Below are 21,455 nucleotides of genomic sequence, written 5' to 3' on the forward strand. Positions count from 1 at the left end.
TGTCTTTCTATCACTGTGTCAAAGAACTTCCATGGACATAAATGTCCCTTCTGGTTTAGTTTCTAAAGCTGAACTGTCTGGGCTTCATTCCTGTTGAGCAGAAAAATACAGTGTACTGCAATGAAAGTACAAAGGAAGAAGGGAATATGTTGTGCATGTACCCGAGGCAATATTCAGGAACTATTGTAATACAATTGACTACCTATGACTTTCTATTTTAAATGATGCCTCTGGTTAGAGTCAACCCCACCAACAGCCTCCATGTTTCCGCCATCTGCTACGTGCAGGGTGTGTTCGTGAATAGTGCCGGAGCGCACTCTGGCACAAACTAGTCCATCGATAACTATCAGAGGGCTGTTGGTATGTGTGTGCTATTCAGAGCACCGCACTCTCAGAGTCACAGCGTACTCTGGACACTCTGGAGCAGCAGAGCAACAAGTGCAGTGAATGTGTGAAGGTTTATTATTTCCCATACAATTTAATATGAAATTCAACTCAGCTAGTTTTTACCAACTCTGAGCATTAGCTAGTAGCCGACGTTTTCTAACTTATTGTCAGACACAATTGTTTTCAGTCTCGACATCATTTTGTCATCGTCACTATCCACTAGCTCTTACACAAGAGTTATTTTGCATTATTATTACATGAAAAAGTGTTGGATAGTAAAATACTTCTTTCAACCATTTTAATTTACCCGTTGGTTATTTCATTTGAAAATAGAACGCTCCTTTCCTTGAACAGCAGCGCTCATATTTGACTGTAGATCACATGATTGGATTTTAGTCTCACCACGTAGCTAAACACGATGGGTTGTAGTTTGAAATAGGGTAGATGGGTAAGCAACAACTTAATGTTACATTTAGCTAACTAATATCATAAATATTGTTTGCTGGCCCAGTGTGGAAAATCACACATCGACGCTGGTGCTGCTCCAAGTAGAGGTGAAGACTTCAGGGAACTTAAACCAGTAAAATTAGATGTGGTTTCTGTTGTTGCCATGGTTACATAGCGAACCATGGAGGTAATTTAAAAAACGGTCTGTGGGCTACTGTGGCTAAGTAGAGAGCAGGGTCGTCCTTCAATCAGAGGATCCGTGGTTCGATCCCCGGCTCTGCTAGTTGCATGAGCAAGTCCTTGAGCAAGACACTTAACCCCAAAATTGCTCCCTGTATGAATGTTAGTTAGTCTGATGTTAGGTGGCATTGTATCCATCGGTGTGTGAATGAGTGAATGACAAGTAGTGTTAAAGCCCTTCTGAGTATGTCGGAAAGACCAGAAAAGCACTATACAAAACCATTTACCATTGTTGATGCCCCCTGCTGCTCCCACCAACCTCAGTTCACACTGGAATCAAACAGGCAGCAGTGGAATATCGTCTCTCAGCTCCTTCTCTGAATGATGGATTCTCACACAATATTTTCTGCCAAAGTTCAAACTGTTCTCTCAGTTGTTCTCACTCTTCCCATCTCCTCGTCCTAGACTTTTCTTTTCCGTTGAGGACTGAGGAGCAGCATCATGACCTCTCCTCTTCCTCTTCCAAGCATAATGAAGCCTTTGCCTTTTCTGTCCTTGTTGTCATTAATCCATCTTCTTCGTCGCAGTCTAGTAACTCATGCCGAGAACTTTCTTCATGTGCTCGTACACCACGTAGGAGATGCTGACAGCTGGAATCACTTTGAGGAAGTTGGGGGTGATGCCGCGATACAGGCCTGGTACCCCTTCATTGGATATGATGTATTTGAACTGGCCCACCATGGTCAGTTTGGGTTTACCCTCAGTGATGGCTAAAAGAAGAGGTGGAGGTCATTGCTGGATCATTGTTTATGCTCAGCATGTTTAGAATATGTCTGACAGGACGGCTCACCTTGTGCCTGCATACGTGTCCGAATGAGAGCAAGGGGATAGGATGCCAGCTGGCCGCAGGTGCTGGAGATGGTACCACAGCCCAGTAGCACCAGCACTCCTGGATCTGCTGAACCTACACAGTACCTCTGGAGCCAGGCGTTCTTCAGAGTCTTAAATCATGAGCAGTGAGACAGAGTTTAAAAAATAGAGAGAAGAGTGGAGGAACGAAAGGAAAGAGCAAAAGAGAGTTTTAGGAAACCACTGAGATTTAAAGAAATGAACCTGTATAGTTATAGATTCACGACTTCAGTGGGAACCAATCGACTGACTTGGGACTGAGAGCCGCTGACATTAGCCGGGGAGACCAAAAGTATTGAGACACGGACTAATAGATTGTTGGTTTTTCATGGGATTTGTTGACAATAAAAAATATAGAATAGTCAGTTGTTACTTGGGACCTTGATATTTTTCACCAAACCATCTAATTACCAATTATCAATTCAAATACCTTCTATTATTTCTTTAAATACAATTAGACCTTACATTATTGTGTGTAGTTTCCAGCACCCCTCACTAATTGTCGAAATGTGGCTACATTACCTATAAAATAAAAATAGGCAAATGTACACACACCTCATACACAGCCAAGTCAATGCCAGCATAGGGGATGATGCCCAGTGTATTTGGTAGGTAGCCCCTGTAGAAGGCCCGGACTCCCTCCTTCTTCAGGATCTGTCTGGCACAATCAGCCATACCTGAGTATTGTCCCGTCGTCCTTAAAGTAAGACGAGTCTTCAGCACCTACCCAACAGAGGGGGACAGGGGAAGGTTGAAGACGATGGAAGAGTGAGGACATATAGGAACAAGAGATTCTTCTGAAATTGGACATTGGACAAGGAGGAATAACTAGTTTTTGTATTCTTATATTTACAAAGAAACCCAGTGAGCACCAAGCGTGATCTCAACGTTGGTTTCTGATTGAAAACTGGTTGAAATTGGGTCAGAGTTTTTTTGGGAGAAAGAGAATCTGATGCTGCTGAAGACTTTAAACATACTCCTCCTCAGTTTGTACATTGAATCTAAACAAGACACTGGTCACAGTTTGTCAAGTTCACAATAAAAGTGACTACCCCCCCTGAGTGTTGAAAGGATCAGATTGGCCCAGTTTGACAGGCAGCTGTCTGTGGTTGCGATTGCCAGGCTGGCTCATGCTATGGCCGATGACCAAAGAGTAACTACTGACGTAAGAAAGTGAAAAATAAACACTGTGACCACCGGCCGGTTCAGCCTGGAATGAATCAGCTATTCAGGACATCCTTAAGTGGTGTTTGGGTGTCAACCTTGGTCAACAAGTCTTACAGCTGAAGAAGTAAAATGATGCTTGCATGTTCTCAGAGAGCAGGCAGTTGTTTATTAAAGTGTGTGTGGGGGGGCAAGGCAGATCCTCAGATGGGACACAACAGTAGTTTCTTCACAGCACTAACTCTGCGGCCCGTGAACATGCACAATGACACGTTAACAACACAGGAACCTGTTGCAAACAAACAAAGCAAGGTAATAAACACACTATGTCAGGGGTTCTTAACCTTTTTGACCTCGGGGCCCAACTTTTCAAGTACAAAGTGTCCCGGGGCCCACTCTGACTATATGCATCAAAAGTGTCAGACAACCTGTAGGTCATACAGAAACAGAGCAGTGGGCCTTTGGAGTCAGTAAAAATTTAAGATTTTTGTCCGCATAAAATAAAAAAGTATCTTTCGGTATAAATAACTGCCGGTGGCTGTATCTGTACAGGTAAAGGACAGTATAGGGCTGTAACTACACTATCAGTGAACAACTGCCTCAAATTTGAAGAAGATTGGACAAAGTATGACCATTCTACAGAGTTTCTTCATGAAGAGATCCAGGCGGAGCTCTAAAAGGACATTTGGAGACCCAAATGGACACATGGTAACCACATGATATTCTGACACACTAAAGGTGTTTCTCCCTTTATGTTTTGATATTATATTATTTCCCTTTTATTTTTAGCCTTTGCAAATTGCAAAAACTATGTATATATGGTCGAAGACATGGTGTGTGAGTAGCGGACTTGCTGTGCTTAATGGCTGCGACCGAGCGCACGAACGAGAATGAGAATAGCTCAGTTACGCAAACGTTGGTTGACGGCTTATGGAAGAGTAGAATAAGGTTTGTATTATAAGTACTAGCATTTTCTGAAGGCAGTAGCTCCATGGTAACATCCGCTAGCACGTTGTCGGGTCTGTAATGTGTCTTTTTCCGTCGAAATGCTGCAAGATACGACTTGCAGCGGTTATGGTGACTTTGGACAGTGTGTGTGTGGGCTCCTTTTGTGGAGAAACCATAAGAAATGAAAGAAAATCGATGATTTCTTTGCAAAGATGAGGATTTTGGGCATGCTGGGATACCAAACACGGACATGTTTTGTGACGTATTTGCGCAAACAAGCCGTAGGAACGGAAGGGGAGGGGATCGAGGATGCCGGTGTTGAACAGGCAAAATTGTTAAATAAATGAGATGATACAATGTGATGATCACAAAGACATTTATTATCATGTGTATGTAAACCTGCATACACAACAAGAAGCCCAACAGACTTTCCCACGAGCGTTGGATGTTTCGTCGCTTGGTGTCGCTTTATTTTTGAAGGCTTCAGAGCTTCGTTTGATAGCATTAGCTCACATTCCACACACTGAGCCCTCGGCTCTGCCTCGTTGCCTCCGTTCACAAAGCCGTACTTCAGAAAGTCAGGGTTGTACTTGCGCACACATTTAGACTTTTGGGGGGTATGGCACCACTGTCGTCTTCATTTTTTCTTTTTAATAACTTATCCATAACTTTCGCTACAGGCTAGCGGCTAGCTGAGTGTCTTCTTCTGCTTATTGCAGCTTGTTAAACAACTGACTGACGCATTACCGCCACCAGGTGGTGGGAAGCTGTATTGTAACTGAGTGTCTCATGGATAACAGTAATATCTCTGGTGTCTTCAATTGATAACCTATGCGGTCCCGCGGCCCTCGCGGCCCACAGGTGCAAAACTGAAAGTTTTTCGCGGCCCTCTAGGTGGCGCTCGCGGCCCAATGATGGGCCGCGGCCCTATGGTTAAGAATCACTGCACTATGTGACCAAATTATGCCCCAGACACACTAAGCTAAACGTTCCCGGGGGTTGGTGTTATCTTAAACTCAGGCCTAACTTTCTTTGTTCAGACCAGATGGTGAAACCACATCCACATGGTCCCAACAAAGTGATCTTTTAAAGGAGCTTTTGAACCATGACTTCATTTGCATGTATTTAAAACAGAGTACAATACAAACAGCAGAAACAGTGGAGCCTGTCTGCCCGATCTTAATATGAACCCTTCAACTACACACACTTCAAACTAACCTCCATGGGGTAGATGATGGTCTGGGCGGTAGCTCCTGCCAGAGAGCCAGCAATGAACCTCTCTCGAACCCTTATACCGGCCCCCTCTTTACTTCCTCGGATCAGCCACTTGATCTAGAGTAAGAAAAGGAACAGGAGGATGGGAAGCCATGGATGGAGATGTTTGAAGAGAGCAAAGGAGTGGTCGTGATAAAATGCAGTATGAGAAAAAGGAAGTGGAAAGGTATACACAGAATTAGACACTTTGTTGTGGATTAATTGAAGTGCACTGACCTGTTCATAGGCCATAAACTTAATGGCAGATTCAGGGGCAATCTTGAGGACATTGATGCCATTTCCCCTCCAGAGTGAGGAGACGCCTCCCTCCTGGACCATCCCCCTCAGTCCGGACCACAGATTAATGGCCCGAGACGTAGAGCCATGTACCTAAACACACAAACACTACACATCAGTCATCTTTATTACAACCTGCGCTAAGTTTGACATGTTACTGTAGGCTAGTGTGCACATCCAACCCCACTGCCGTGGGTGAAGACTTTGTAGGTAGAAAGGTTACGCAGTATGCTAACATGTTGGCCAACAGTTTGTTATTTACACAAACAGAGCATTCTCATTCATATAGGGTTTGTGTCCAGCTGATGAATGGAAGTCCAAACTTCACTCTCTTTTAGCTTTCAGTTTTTAAAAACATCTGTCTCTTCAGCTGCTACATGCTCCACTATGTTCACCAGCTGGTCTCTAGCTGTGCTGAGCAGGTGAGCATGAACCAGAACAATAAAGTTACAACTCCGAAAACCAGTGACCGCTTCATTTAACAGTAACTCTTCAACTTCAATACAACCACACCTATAATGGCAGTGTGAAGACACATTCAATATTATAATCATTATACTGGCTAGTATTGGATATGTGGGTTCAACCCTTTAATCATTAATCAATTAGTAATATTCCATTGGCTCTCTGTAGAAAATGACACAATAAATGAGTAGGAGGTTTCAGTGCTTCCCGTCATTCCTCTGCTATCTAAATGGATGCTGACATTTCAAGCTGTGAACACAGGCAGAGCTGACTTTGCTCTGTGTTTTACTGCTAATGCCCCAACCACCCACCTGAACTACCCACCATGTGCTTTGTTTCGTTTCTGTAAGTGAGTGTAAGTGAATGTCAGAGCAGCATTTGAGGGATAGAATGAGCTGCAGCATTGCATTCACCAACAGTTGATACCTGCTTTCCACAGGAATTAAAACCCATAATCTGTGAGTGAAGGATATACTAAAGAGCATTTCCTGCTGGTAATGTGGTAACTCACCTTGGTTCGTCCAACTTTTCCTATTGTTATTTCATAATATATTTCTTCAGGCTCTATTACCCACAATGTATAATATATAGTTTAAATTGCAATCCTTAAAAAGTTCCTCCATCACTGAACTTTGCGTCTCAGTCAGAGTGGACGTGCACTGACCCACCTGCAGGAAGACTTTGACGCGGTCCAGAGGAGCAGTTCCTGTCCGGGACACAGCCCCTGCCATCGCTCCAGCAACCAGCTGCCTCCACACCAGACCGGACCTCCGCTCCCGCTCTGAGAACTCATCTGGTACCGTCAGATGTTCCCCAATTTCAAACATCTATAACCACATCAGAAATGAGAGGGACATCTGTATTTGTTTTTTAACCTGAAGCCTCAATATTGTGAAATGAACAAGTTCATTTGAAGAAGGATATTGCTTCATCTTCTGCCTCCTACCATAAACACCACCTCACATATGGTCATTATTATCAACTGGAACCTGATGACTCACATGGGAGTGTTTCCAGTGGTGGACGATCTCCTCCATGTTGTGGAAATGGTTGAACAGGAAGTGATCACGCCATTCATTCCAGTCAATTGTCTTTGTGCCGTCCCTGTCCATACTGAGAGAGAGAGAGAGAGAGAGAGAGAGAGTTCCTCCAGAGAATGAGATCTCCTCCAGTGCAGTGCCATCAGCAGATAACATACTGCTTCTAGCATCACAATGTAAGTCCTGTGTCTCTGACAGCTGATGGTTGGTGTGGACCAGAGAGCAGCTTCTCTCTCAGGCTTCATTCAAAACAGCTCATCAGTTTAAACCTGCTTGAACCTGTTTAAACCTTAAGTCATGTTCCAGGTTATTTATTTTTGTCTATCTTTCATTGTGTGTCCAACACCATAATAAAAGGAATAGGCTAACAAATGTAGTCTTTGATGCTCCTGTCAGTTAGTCTTATTCTGGATCAGGTTCAAATCATGTGAGGTCACTAGACTTCATGAACCAGTGGGGCAGATAAAGGTCGAACCCCTCCCACCCTAAAAGATGCAACACAACTAAGAGGGTCAGACAGATGTTCACCAAGCACAGTCTGTACACGGCCACAGAGTGGACAAAAGAGGCTAATCAGGCTAATCGATGAAAACACCTGCGTGACACCGACTTTGTGGCCCACAATAACACATACATGTGGTCACATCTTACTCCTCTTTTGTGTGTAGTTGGCATTAACTTTACTCCCTCATTGTTTGAGGTGCCACTGTTCTCAGAGCAAAACTAATAGTAATAGTTCCAAAGTAACATTTGTATTTTATATTTGTGATATGTTGCCTGTACAGAGACAGCAATTACCTTCAAGCATTACACCAAATGTTTTATGGACGAAGAAATATGTTTTCCTTTCCTTTGCCAAAAAGTAATTCCCAGATAAAGAAATGTGCAGTTAGTTATCCTACAGAGTGACGTTACTTCTGTTAGGGATCAAGTAGACTCCAGAAGGGTCCCACTCCCCGTTAGATGTCTTCTTAAGAGTCATGGGATCTAGGAGGTAAGGGGTGGTGCTGACACCAATCACAGATATGCATATAAGAAAAAACAAAATAATGCTTTTTGAGCTGTTGAAGAGACTGTAACATGTCCTTGTCCTTTATTGTGCTCTCTCTCACACACACTGTACCTCTGCAGTATTCTGGATGCCTGCTCCATGGTGACCTCCACACCAAGCCTGTGCAGGGAGAGCTGGATCTCCCCCACATCAATCCAACCTGAAAACAGAACAGATAGAGTCAACTCCTTTGTTCAGTCGATGATATCAGATAATAAATAAATAAATAAATGTATTGTATGTGCATCATAGGTGTGTGTGTGTGTGTGTTGTGGGTGTCACACCATCATTGTTGCGGTCTAGACTGCGGAACATGAGCCACAGCCTCTTCTCGTGAGTCCACAGGTACTGGGAGAACTCCTGGAAGTCCAGCAAACCATCGTGGTTGATGTCGCTCTCGAGGACAATCTGTGGGGGCAGAGGGAGACTCTCAGCAGGGAGCACAGGCGGGTACAGACAGGGTGGAGCAGGTGGAGATGGTGGAGGTAGAGGTGGGCAGGTGAGAGTGTGTCGGTAATGTAGACAGCACAGAGGTGACGGGGTGTATAGAGAGTGTAACAGAGACACAAGTGAGAAGAAGAGGACAGAGGTACTCCCTGTGAAAGTCAATAAGTAAGAAGACTAGTGTCACAGCTCTGCCCCTTCATCTCTCACCCACCTCATCAGCTCATCACTCTCACCTGCTCACTCTGCAGCACCTACTATTTAGACCCCAGTCTCACACACACTCACGGCCAAATCGTTCTCTGCATTATGACAGACTTTCCCGCGTTTACCCTTCGACTGGTCTCCGCCTTGCCTCTGCCCCGGTAAAGGACTCAGCCTTCTGTCCCTGACCACGAGATTCTGCCTCTGCTTCCTCTGGTTTCTGTCTGCCTTCTCCCCTGACGGCTTGGTGTTCCACCGAGTGGATTTCTACACGTGTGCCGATCCGAGACTGTTTGCCTGCTGTGTGTTGTGCCTGGAATAAAGTTTCGTTCCAATTATTCCGTGTGTCCGTTGTACTGCTTCTGGGTCCATCCCACACCCGTTACAACTAGTTCTAGTGGAAAAACACACTCGCATACTGTTACTCTATGCTTCGAGTGAAGTTACTTGTGACGTAACGTTTAACTAGTTAACAGTCTTCATCACCCACAAAATATGTAACATGACATCAGTAGATACATATTTTTAATTTTCTAAATTTTATGTTTCTATTGTCATCCATCTTTGTAATTGTTTTTATTTAAAAAATTTTGCGAAACTTACTTAGTGAATCCATTTTTTTAGTTTCCTGTTCTCCAGTCACTTCTGACGAAATGTAAAATGTCTTGGAAATTATGGAAGCATAATATAAAGCATTACCAGATTGCTGGATTGCTGGCAACACTTGTTGGCCACTAAGCACTTTTGAACACAAGAGCCCTCAACAGTCAAAGGACTTTTCTCAGCTCATGACTCTTTACGCCACTGTGTATGCTCTTTGTACCTCTAAACTAGTGAGAACCAGTTGGATTTTTAGACATTGGAATGAGGACCCTTCTGTGAAGTGAATTAAGATTGGCTAGCCCTTATTTTTCCAGGGTGTTCATGTCTAATAACCCCCTCATATTCATCTCCACAGTTTTGTGTAGTTCTGCTAGTTTCTCTTTAAGGACTTGCAGGCTACCTGAAGAGATGCAAAGAAAACCTGCTTGCATTGCATCTGTATTCAAAGTGTTGGTAGATCAAAAAATGCTCATATGGGTTATTTTGGAAGCCATCCATCCATTTTCTTTAACCACTTATCCTGTTCAGGGTCACGGGGGAGGAGGGCTGACACTGGGCGAAGGCAGGGTTCACCTAGGACAGGGTTCCAGACTATCACAGGGCTCCAGACTATCACAGGGCTCCAGACTATCACAGGGCTCCAGACTATCACAGGGCTCCAGACTATCACAGGGCTCCAGACTATCATAGGGCTAGATAGAGAAAACCAATCACATCCACACCTACGGGCAATTTACATTCATCAATGAACCGAAGCTGCATGTCTTTGAATTGTGGGAGGAAGCTGGAGAGCCCGAAGAGAACCAAAGGCTGACACGGGGAGAACATTCAACCAGAAGGCCCCCCCAGCCAGAGAGAGAGTCTGTCTTTTCTAAAAAAAACAAAACGGAGGCTTAATCCATCCTTTGTAAAGTACCCGGCAATGGAATACTGCGTTCTACACACACTGCAAGACTACGTTTTTGGTTTTCATAGCACTTCTATGCACATGCATGAACCTGCAGTACACGTAAGGCTCCCGGTTTGAGGGTTTGAATATATGGTCACCCTCGACTCTCCAATACCTTCTATAGCCCGGCTGTGAGAAAAGCAGTCACTATAGCGCTTGTTTCAACTCAGTACTCGCACTCCCTGAGCTGAAGGTTGTACAAATCATTCATTCACTCAGCCACAGGTCCATGACAGAGCCATTAACCGTCAATGAATTTAAATGTCACTTTTTGGTGGTTTATTGGTCAATGATGAAATCCAACAGTTATTTTCTTTACCTCAGAGTTGGTTGAAGTTGTTTCATGCTGCAGTGTTTTGGGCAGTTCACTGGATGACTCTCTTTAGTGAGGGACTGGTACAAACTTACTGAGTCAGTAAAAAGAGTCACCCCCCCCCCCCATCTCTACTGCAGCTGTCATGTTTGTCGACGCCGCTTGGAGGCTGTCGTCATATGGAGTTGGCCGTGGTTTCATCTCCCAGTCCCTCGCCCACTTTTTTGCATTTTTCAAAATGATGCAGTGGGTGGACTTAGCCGGAGACCTGGGGGTGAAGTTACACTTTAATGATGAAAGGTCTTGGTTTGTAAAACCCAGTGGAACCTACACCTATGTGGTAAACTCCAGATTACAGGCGGTGAGGTCTACAGGTCCTGATTGTCTCTCTTCTGGGTGGTGTGTGTAAGACTTTGTGCTTGAAAGAATTATGCATCAATCTTCATAACCTTTCAAATAACTTTCTGCTTTGGACTGGACGACGAAAACAAGAAGATCACAGTAAAGTGACGTGAGAGCCAGAGGTGTAGCAGAGACACTGTTAAAACATTCATCCACAAAGGCTTAGATTCCACTGCAAACTGCACAGGTTGTCTTCATATGGTGTCATAACTGGGCCACACAAAGTAGTGATTGAACTGCAAGAGGTTGATTAATGACATGAAATGACACTGTTTTATGGTACTATTACTATTTAAAGGCAGAAGAGTTACCTTCTGTAGGGGGTGTTCTGTCATACCATGTACTGATAATATAAAATACTATAAGTCAAAATGTAGAGCTTTTCAGATCAAAATGATGAGGTCGAACTCTTGTCTGAGACAGTAACACTTCAAAAGAAATAGTTCTTTAAGTATACGACTCTAGTCCAAAGTTTTAGAAGGTAGAAAATATGAGATAGGAAGTCATCATAATATCCAATATCCAATTTTTTAAATTTTTTTAAAAAATTGCAAAAAGCTGAATAATTCAAAAAGTTGAAAGATTACAAATATGAAGTTATATCACCCCTCTCCTGAAAGAGCTGAACATTTTGATATTCGAACGGTTTCTTTAGCTTAAAAGAATTCCAGCGGGAGTGATATTTGTTGTAGTAGTAGTAGAAGTTGTAGTAGAAGTATTATTAGCAGTATAAGTATTAGTAGCATTTGAATAAGTACTAGCTGTAGCAGTAGTGATATTTGTAGTAGCAGTAGTAGTAGAAGTTGGAGTCGAAGTATTAGTAATTAGAAGAAGTAGTAGAAGTAGTAGTATCAGTAGTCGTAGTAATAGCTGTAGTAGTGGTCGTAGTATTTTATGTAACAGTAGTAGTAGTATAATAAGTAGTCGTAGTAGTAGTAATAGTAAAGTCAGTTTTTGAAGGAGCAGTAGTAGTAGTACTAGTAGCAGTCGTACTAATAGCTGTAGTAGTATTAGTACTGGTTATTAGCACCGGTAGTAGCAGGAATAGCAGTATTAGCAGTTGTGGTATAAGTAATAATAGTAGTGGCAGTGGTAGTAATAGCAGTAGTGGGAGGAATAATATTTATGGTAGCAGTAATAGCAGTAGCAGTAGTAGTAATCGTAGCAACAGCAAAAGTTGTAGTAGAAGTAGTAGCAGCAGTAGTAGCAGTAATACTAGAAATATTAGCAGCAGTAGTAGTTGTCGCAGAATTAGTAAGAGCATTCATTCTTTCAACAAAAAAGCCTAATTTTGAGCTTAATGTTTACATACAGTGAATCCATGGGGCTTTTATTTTGAAAGGGTGGGGCTGGGTGGGGGAGGGAGGGGGAGAGGAGACATAATCATAATGTTTGACACACATAAACAGAGGTTATTAAATGACAGGCTTCATCACAAGCAGTTCAGTTAGAATTCACTCTCTGGGGCTTTTATTTTGAAATGGGGTGTGGGGTGTGGGGGAGAAGGGGAGAGGAGACAGAATCATAATGTTAGATAAACACAAACCGGTTATTAAATGACAGGCTCATCACAAGCATTTCAGTTAGGATTCATTCTGTGGGGCTTTTATTTTAAAATGGCGTGTATGTGTGTGTGTGTGGGGGGGGGGGTGGAGTAGGGGGGAAAGACCTCTAAATATCCCGAAGACCTGAATGACTGTATGAGAGAGACACAGAGAGAGAGAGGGAGAGGAGTGTATGCAAACACCTGTGTGCCTGAAGCCATTTCATTCATCAAAATATTCTCCATAGAGATCCCGTTGAAAATAAAAAGCTTAATAATTCAAAAAGTTGAAAGGTTAGAAATAGAAAAAGTCATAGCAGAGATGAGCTGAAGGAGCTGAACATTTTGATATTCGAACGGTTTCTGTAGCTTAAAAGAATTCCATCAGTAGTGATATTTGTTGTAGTAGTAGTAGAAGTATTATTCGCAGTATAAGTATGAGTAGCATTTGAATAAGTACTAGTTGTAGCAGTAGTGATATTTGTAGTAGCAGTAGTAGTTGTCGTCGAAGTATTTGTAATTAGAAGAAGTAGTAGAAGTAGTAGTATCAGCAGTCGTACTAATAGCTGTAGTAGAATTAGTACTGGTAGTAGCGCCGGAGAGGGGGCGTGGTTTATCGACTGGAAGCCGTTCACCTGGCCGCCATTTCTTTCCGCTGTCAACCATGAAAGGAATAAGGACAATTGCTGCTTTGTACGTGTTGTGGAAGTCCCTCAAACATCGGAATGCCAAACGCCGTCATGTCTAGTTCATAATATTGTTCAGAGGAGCTCCGTGGATTGTATCGAGCTGTATTCACTGTGTCTAGCAAGCCACCGGTCGCTGTTTACTACAGCTGTAGGAACACAAAATAAACTGATTTGGCTGTGATTCAACGGCAATAAACCGACAAAAAGGGACTCCGAAATAACTACGTAATGATGCCGATTTGTACTTGTCTTCTCCGACAAAAAGGGACTCCGAAATAACTACGTAATGATACAGATTTGTAGGTTACTGGTCTTCTCAATGGAGCTCTGATGGATCGGTGCTAGGCTATGCTAACATCGTAGCAGCTCCACCAGCACTCAATAACGTCACGTAGACGTAAATACGGCAGCGTCTATTCATTGTTTGTACCGTATGGTTTACACACACACATGTATACGCATAGTTTGGTCCGGTCTCTATTGATATGAGGTATCGTAGAGCTCTGGGTGAACACAGACGGCTACAGGATTTATTTCCTGATTCAACAACGGCAGGAAGCCAGTGATGACAGGGGGAGCAACTCAACGCTGATAGGCTATCGCGCCACAGCGTCACACGATTATGTCGCTGGAGTTGAAAAATTTCAACTCGCGCGTTGGCGATTTTGCGGCGTCCAACGTGTCCACCGCGTCCACCGCACTGCAATAACGCGTCCAACGCGCCGTGCCATCGCAAAATCGCGGCGCGCCAGTCTCATCGCGTCTGTGCATAGACTTTGTATGTAATCTCGACGCGCATCAAAAAATCAACGCGACCGGTGTGAACACAGCATTAGGGATCTTTAGAGGTGTCTCTCTCTCTCACTCACTCACTCATTCATTCTTCTCTCTCTCTCTCACTCGTTCTTTCTTCTCTCTCTCTCTCTCACTCATTCTTTCCCCTCTCTCTCTCACTCATTCTTTCTTCTCTCGCTCTCTCTCTCACTCATTCTTTCCTCTCTCTCTCTCTCTCTCACTCATTCTTTATTCTCTCTCTCACTCATTCTTTATTCTCTCTCTCACTCATTCTTTCTTCTCTCTCACTCATTCTTTCTTCTCTCTCTCTCACTCACTTTCCCCTCTCTCTCTCTCTCACTCATTCTTTATTCTCTCTCTCTCTCACTCATTCATTCCTCTCTCTCTCTCTCACTCATTCTTTCTTCTCTCTCTCTCACAAATTCTTTCTTGTCTCTCTATCTCTGTCTCACGAATTCTTTCTTCTCTCTCTCTCTCTCTCTCTCTCTCTCACAAATTCTTTCTTCTCTCTCTCTCTCTCTCTCTCTCTCTCTCTCTCTCTCTCTCTCGCTCTCTCTCACTAATTCTTTCTTCTCTCTCTCTCTCTCTCTCTCTCACTCACTCTCTCACTCACTCATTCTTTCTTCTCTCTCTCTCTCTCTCTCTCTCTCTCTCTCTCTCTCTCTCTCTCTCTCTCTCTCTCTCTCTCTCACTAATTCTTTCTTCTCTCTCTCTCTCACTAATTCTTTCTTCTCTCTCTCTCACTAATTATTTCTTCTCTCTCTCTCTCTCTCACTAATTCTTTCTTCTCTCTCTCTCTCTCTCACTAATTCTTTCTTCTCTATCTCTCTCTCACTCATTCTTTCTTCTCGCTCTCTCTCTCACTAATTCTTTCTTCTCTCTCTCTCTCTCACTAATTATTTCTTCTCTCTCACTCACTCATTCTTCTCTCTCTCTCTCGCTCTCTCTCTCACTCACTCACTCACTCACTCATTCTTCTCTCTCTCTCACTAATTCTTTCTTCTCTCTCTCTCTCTCTCTCTCTCTCTCTCTCTCTCACTAATTCTTTCTTCTCTCTCTCTCTCTCTCTCACTAATTCTTTCTTCTCTCTCTCTCTCTCTCTCTCTCTCACTAATTCTTTCTTCTCTCTCTCTCTCTCTCTCTCTCTCTCTCTCACTAATTCTTTCTTCTCTCTCTCTCTCGCACTCACTCATTCTTCTCTCTCTCTCTCACTAATTCTTTCTTCTCTCTCTCTCTCTCTCTCTCTCTCACTAATTCTTTCTTCTCTCTCTCTCTCGCACTAATTCTTTCTTCTCGCTCTCTCTCTCTCACTAATTCTTTCTTCTCTCTCTCTCTCACTCACTCATTCTTCTCTCTCTCTCTCACTCACTCACTCACTCACTCATTCTTCTATCTCTCTCTCTCTCTCTCTCACTCACTCACTCATTCTTCTCTCTCTCTCTCACTAATTCTTTCTTCTCTCTCTCTCTCTCTCTCTCTCTCACTAATTCTTTCTTCTCGCTCTCTCTCTCTCTCACTAATTCTTTCTTCTCTCTCTCTCTCTCTCACTCACTCATTCTTCTCTCTCTCTCTCGCTCTCTCTCTCTCACTCACTCATTCTTCTCTCTCTCTCTCGCTCTCTCTCTCTCTCACTCACTCACTCACTCACTCATTCATTCTTTCTTCTCGCTCTCTCTCATTCATTCTTTCTTCTCGCTCTCTCTCTCTTTCTTCTCTCTCACTCACTCACTCACTCACTCACTCATTCTTTCTTCTCGCTCTCTCTCACTCATTCTTTCTTCTTTCTTCTCGCTCTCTCATTCTTTCTTCTCGCTCTCTCTCTCACTCATTCTTTCTTCTCTCTCTCTCTGTGTGTGTCTCTCTCTCTCATACAGTCTTTCAGGTCTTAGGGCTCTTTAGAGGTCTTTCCCCCCTCCTCCACCCCCCCCCCCCGCCCCCCACACACACACACGCCGTTTTTTAATAAAAGCCCCACAGAATGAATCCTAACTGAAATGCTTGTGATGAGCCTGTCATTTAATAACTGGTTTGTGTTTATCTAACATTATGATTCTGTCTCCTCTCCCCTTCTCCCCTTCTCCCCCACCCCCCACACCCCATTTCAAAATAAAAGCCCCAGAGAGTGAATTCTAACTGAACTGCTTGTGATGAAGCCTGCCATTTAATAACCTCTGTTTATGTGTCAAACATGATGATTATGTCTCCTCTCCCCCTCCCTCCCTCCCCCACCCAGTCCCACCCTTTCAAAATAAAAGCCTCATGGATTAACTGTATCCAAACGTTTAGCTCAAAATTAGGCTTTTTTGTTGAAATAATGAATGCTCTTACGAATACTGCGACAACTACTACTGCTGCTAATATTTCTAGTATTACTACGACTACAACTTTTGTGTGCTGACAGTAAAGGCGACTGTATATATTTGTGTAGCACACTGATACTTCACTGACTCTAACAGATGATATGTTATATAAGCAAACACGGGTGCCTCTTAATCATCCTTCATCATTAGCAAAGAGGATAAAATGTGGCATCTGCCTCTGTGTTACTCCTATAGGCCTATACAAAATAGTTCATATGTTTTATATATGGAACATGAATTCAGCAATAAAGCAGCTGTGAGTGACCGTGAGTGTGTTGCTCCTGTCAGCATGTCTCACGCGCTAACACCGGTTGTCGCCTCACCTCCTCAGCCTCTCCCCGGTGTAAACCACGAGCTGCCAGTCCGGTCCTGAGTTCATTGATGTCAACCCTGCCATCTTCATTCAAATCCAGCTGCTTGAACAGCTCTGCATATCTTCTCTCTCCGTCCGGGTCCAGAGACGCTCCGGTGTCTCCGTTTGCTTCGTTTCCTCTGCGGTGAGTCTGGGTGCAGGACCCCTCCTCGTCTTCGCCCATGTGAAAGAAAGAGAGGCTTCTATGTTCGACTGGTCGTTTCACAGCCGTGCATAACACTGGACGAAGTGTCCTTGTTTCCAGAGAGACAGCATAACAAGAGGCTGCGCTTCTCCTTCCCCGAGACGGACGGGTGGATGGAAGATGTGGCTTAGACCGGCTATAGTGAGATGTATCGGTTACCCGGGTCCCTCTGTCACACCGGCTCACACAAATCCATAAACTCATTCAGATGAATTAAAGTTTCCATCATAGCTCGCGAACGAGCAGCCGGCTTTACCGCAGTGTCTCAAACCAGTGATGACACAACTGTGCGCGCGCGAAGCGCCTCAATAATGTCAATGTGTATGATGTGTTATTTGTATTTTACAATGAGTAAGGTTCAAACATTCAAACCAAAACACATGTAATCCACCTCTCTCTCTGACGCTGTTCTGATACGTCACGCTAATTGAATCTTCAGCGCGCGCTCACGGCAGTCTACGCTCGAGAGCAGGAACGGCGCCAGAGAAGCAGGTCAAACGGTTTACTAGAAGACGTGATATGAGCTTTTCTTTAGGCGTGCTGAATTCAGCTGTTAGGAGTGACTAGTAGTCTCATCGTTCACCATTCTGCGTGCACACGATTTCACACGTATCCTCTACTTATTGGCTTCGCTTATTGGCTATTAATAGCATTGATTATGGGGATTGTGAGAGGTGACGTGCAGCAAAGGATAGTAAGGTGCCCGTCAGCATTCACGGGATAGGACAGAGAGAGCGAGAGAGAGAGAGAGAGAGAGAGAGAGAGGTTTGAGGTTTAGAAGTCCCTTTATTTCACTATTGCAGTGAAAACAGAAAACACTCTAAAACACAGCTTGAACAGCAAAAAATGAATCAAATAAAATGAAAAGCACCAACGAACAAATAAACAATCAATCACAATGATCAATATGTTCAAAAGTTCACCAGCAGCTCTCCACCAGCACCCACTGAGCATACAATGCTCCCAGTAGTCCATCTGTCCCTGAAAGCCTGTACATTGTCCACCGTCTGGTAGTATACGTGTTCCACCCTGAGTCGGGCTTTCAACAGTCCCTCCAGAACTTTCACCGGATCCTCACTACCGGCACCCTAAGCCCGATTCTTCCATGTCAGCCAGATGGCCAACTTGGCAGAACCAGACAAAAGTTCACCAGTGTGTGGACATCCTTCTTTTTTGTGCAGTATTTTGGACCGAAAATAAATAAAATGCAAGAAAAGTCCTCTCCAAGACCCTGAAACCATCCCCTTAAGCATTCAAAGAGTGCTGAGAGCCGAGGACACTGAACAAACAAGTGTTCCAGGGTCTCAGTCTGACAGCAGAAATAACACTCCTCCCTAATGTGTGGATCCAGGTGTGCTCGGTATCTATTTGTGGCTATTGCCCCATGTACAACCCTGGAGGTCTGCTGTCCGTTGTCAACCCACTGGTCAAACAGAGTACAGTTTCCTGCTAATGCTCTCAGGTGTTGTGGCAGGGCGGCACAGACCTCCTCTACTATTCTGTTGGTCAACCTGACAGACATGATGTTAGTGTTCTGCCTGAAGGTGACCATGGATGATACATCTTCACCAAATGTCCCAGTTTAGTGCAGCCGGCTTCTCTCAGACACGTTCGCATGCTAGCAGACTGCAGCGTTTGAGTCCTTATGAAGCTGTTGAAAAACAAAGGTTCGTCCAGCAGCCACACGCCCGGAGTCTCATCAACGTCACATGAGATGTTAAAAACCGGCCACGCCTGCAGAACAGAGCCGTAGAACGGCGTCAGCCCGGCCAAGTCCACTTTCTCAGGTTGTAGGAGAAAGAGCTGCTTATCATATCCCAACCGCCCAGCAGCAGTCGAGCAGTGTCCATCAAGCTGGGCCCCCCCCCCCCTCTGCCACAGGCAGATAGAGAGCTGTTGCACGAATCCAGTGCCGGCCATACCAGAAGAAGTCCACGACAGACCTCTGTATCTCTGCTGTGAGGCCTCCTGGTGGCGTCAGAGCGATGAGTCTGTGCCACAGAGTCGAGGCAACCAAGTTATTAGCAACCAGGAAGTCCTCTGTAGCGTAGGCCGTCTCATTTCATAGGCCGCACTGTCCAGCCTTCGCGGTCCTCAAAGGACGCGGCCCACGTAGACCGCGAAGGCTGGGTCCTCCGAAGGATGCATCCCCTGAATTGAGACACAGCTAGTGTCTCTTGAATCTTCAGCTCATAGTCGAGCCAGTCTGAAAAGTGCAAGAGGTTGGGGATGGTAACACGCATGGGGTACATGAACCTCTTGAACTCAGCCCGCATATCCTGAGGCAGCTTGGACAACAGCCGTGTCACATGTGACCCACAGTGGAGCTCAGTATGTCCACTGTCCCCAAGCTGATCTAACATACCAACCAGTGCTCTCAATCGCAGTGCGAACTGCTTGAACCCACAGGTGTCTCCATGTGCGATGTTCGGGGCATCCATTAGGTCAGCGATTTTTCTGAGAGCTAACTGGTGAGGCTGGCCATAGTGTTCAATGAGGCTAGCCATCGTGTCAGTGTAGGGCTGCAACGAGTTGGTGTAGGAGTCCGCTATGAGCAGCGCCTCCTCATACTTCAGGTGGTCCACCAGGATCTGATATTTAAAGCGCTCTGTAGCATCCTCAGGCAGCAGGTTCTCCAGGGCAACCTTAAGCCGAGCAAACTGCCTAGGATCCCCTTTAGTGAATGCAGGGATTTTGGGCTTAGGACCGCGGTACACAGTCTCTTGGTGGTGGGAGAGTAGCGGCCTGCTGGGCAGTGACTCCCTCCTTGGTGGGGTATAACGTTCATAATACTCTGGTGTATGCATCCGGGAAACAGGACAAACTGGCTCTAGGCCACAGAGAGACTGCTCTGTGGCGGTGGCCAGTCATCATTATCGACTGGAGGCAGAGTGTGACCACTAGCTTGCACAGGTGAGGGGAATGAGAGAGGGCGGTACGTGTCGTCGGCCTGCACTACGTGCTGCTGCTGAGGGGGCTCAGACATCTGTGGAAGACCAACTTAATGCCGGTGATATTAATCCGCGAGCAGCTGACTGCTGTCCTCTTCTGCAAGGGGCGTAGTGCGGTTCCTGCTCGGCTGCTTCTCCGAAACCCGTCTATAGAGGTCGTCCTTCGTCACAATATTTGTAAAAAAAAAAAATGTTATACATGGATTGTGTTTACATTTATATATATGTATTTATAGAGTAATTTATACATATAAAGATACTTTTGTGAAAGGAAAAAGAAAACAAAGATGGAGATGAGTTTGCCTGAGGGATCATATAAATGGTGCCATTGTAATTCAACATATTGAATATATTTGTTTGGTTTACAGGTCTAGTTCATATGTGGCAATCTGAATCACCACGGCCGGTTCTTCACCCAACACGGAAGGCCCCGGACCTCTGGGACATCTACAGCCATGCCGGTCCTCTCTCCCTGTGTGTGTGTGTATGTGTGTGTGTGTGTGTGTGTGTGTGTCTGTGTGTGTGTGTTCACTCCAAGGATTATGCAAAGGAGTTGGCTCAAATATTGACAGGGAAAACATTGGTAGGCATGTCCGTACCATCCCCATGCAGACCTACAGGCTCCTAAAGGGTTGTGAGGTTGTTACAAAGGGGAAAAACACAGTGGTGTAGGGAAACAGGAAACAGGAAACAGGTCTAGTCGCCACATTATAAACTGTTGGGGAAGTGTACCCTGGATGGGGACATACCTTTAAAGCTTTATAGCTCACGTTAAAATGAAGAAGGAGAACAAGAAAAAGGAGAAGAAGAAGAACAACAAGAAAAGGGAGAAGACGAATAAAAAAGGAGAAGAAGAAGAAGAAGAAAAGGGGGAAGAAGAAGAAAAAAGGAGAAGAAGAAGAAGAATGGTGTACGAAGCAGCAACAAAAAGTAATCTTGAATAATTTGATATATTTAGCTTGGGAGCAGTCTAAACCACACCCATAATGCATTGCTGGTGGAATCCAGGGAACTGGCGTTACATCTGAGGAGAACTAAATTAGCACTATCACACTGGATTAGAATTCAGGGTGGACTTAACATAAATATAGCATCGACTGTCCTGTACAATTGTTGGGAGTACTCGACATTCTCTGGTAAAAGCTTTGGATGGGACATTAACAGGAATATGAAAGAGTTTCAATGAGATACCATACAGCATAGTCCGGCAGTTATTAGTAGCAGCATTCCTCCATGGATACTTCCACAACCCAAGGTAAATCTATAGATATTACAAAAGAGAAGATAATGGACTGAGAGGAATTATAACATTGGATACTTGGTTCAAGATTACCTGAAGAAAAGCTATTGTAATTATCTCAATATTTGTACAGATGGATCAAAACACTCAGATAATAATCATGTAGGAGTGGGCATATACATTCCAGAATTCAACAAAGGAATAGTTCAAATCATTTCAAACTGGTGGAGGTGGGTGGAGGAGGTTAAACCAATAAAAGTAGT

General features: G+C 44.3%; 1 protein-coding gene across 1 annotated transcript; it reads right to left on the minus strand.

Moving 5' to 3' along the window:
- Positions 1 to 1,602: 1,602 nt before the first annotated feature.
- LOC306787419 (mitochondrial adenyl nucleotide antiporter SLC25A23-like) lies at positions 1,603 to 16,929 on the minus strand (the record flags this gene model as incomplete). Its single annotated transcript, XM_079282538.1, has 10 exons — positions 16,768 to 16,929; positions 8,427 to 8,550; positions 8,215 to 8,302; positions 7,053 to 7,164; positions 6,720 to 6,878; positions 5,527 to 5,679; positions 5,254 to 5,367; positions 2,479 to 2,646; positions 1,865 to 2,015; positions 1,603 to 1,784 (listed from the first exon to the last, which is right to left on the minus strand). Exons 2-10 carry the CDS (start codon positions 8,455 to 8,457, stop codon positions 1,603 to 1,605), a joined length of 1,158 nt encoding a protein of 385 aa, XP_079138664.1. The 5' UTR covers positions 8,458 to 8,550; positions 16,768 to 16,929.
- Positions 16,930 to 21,455: the final 4,526 nt, after the last annotated feature.

This window comes from Melanostigma gelatinosum (genome assembly GCF_949748355.1).
Source record: "Melanostigma gelatinosum genome assembly, chromosome: 13".
NCBI lineage: Eukaryota > Metazoa > Chordata > Actinopteri > Perciformes > Zoarcidae > Melanostigma > Melanostigma gelatinosum.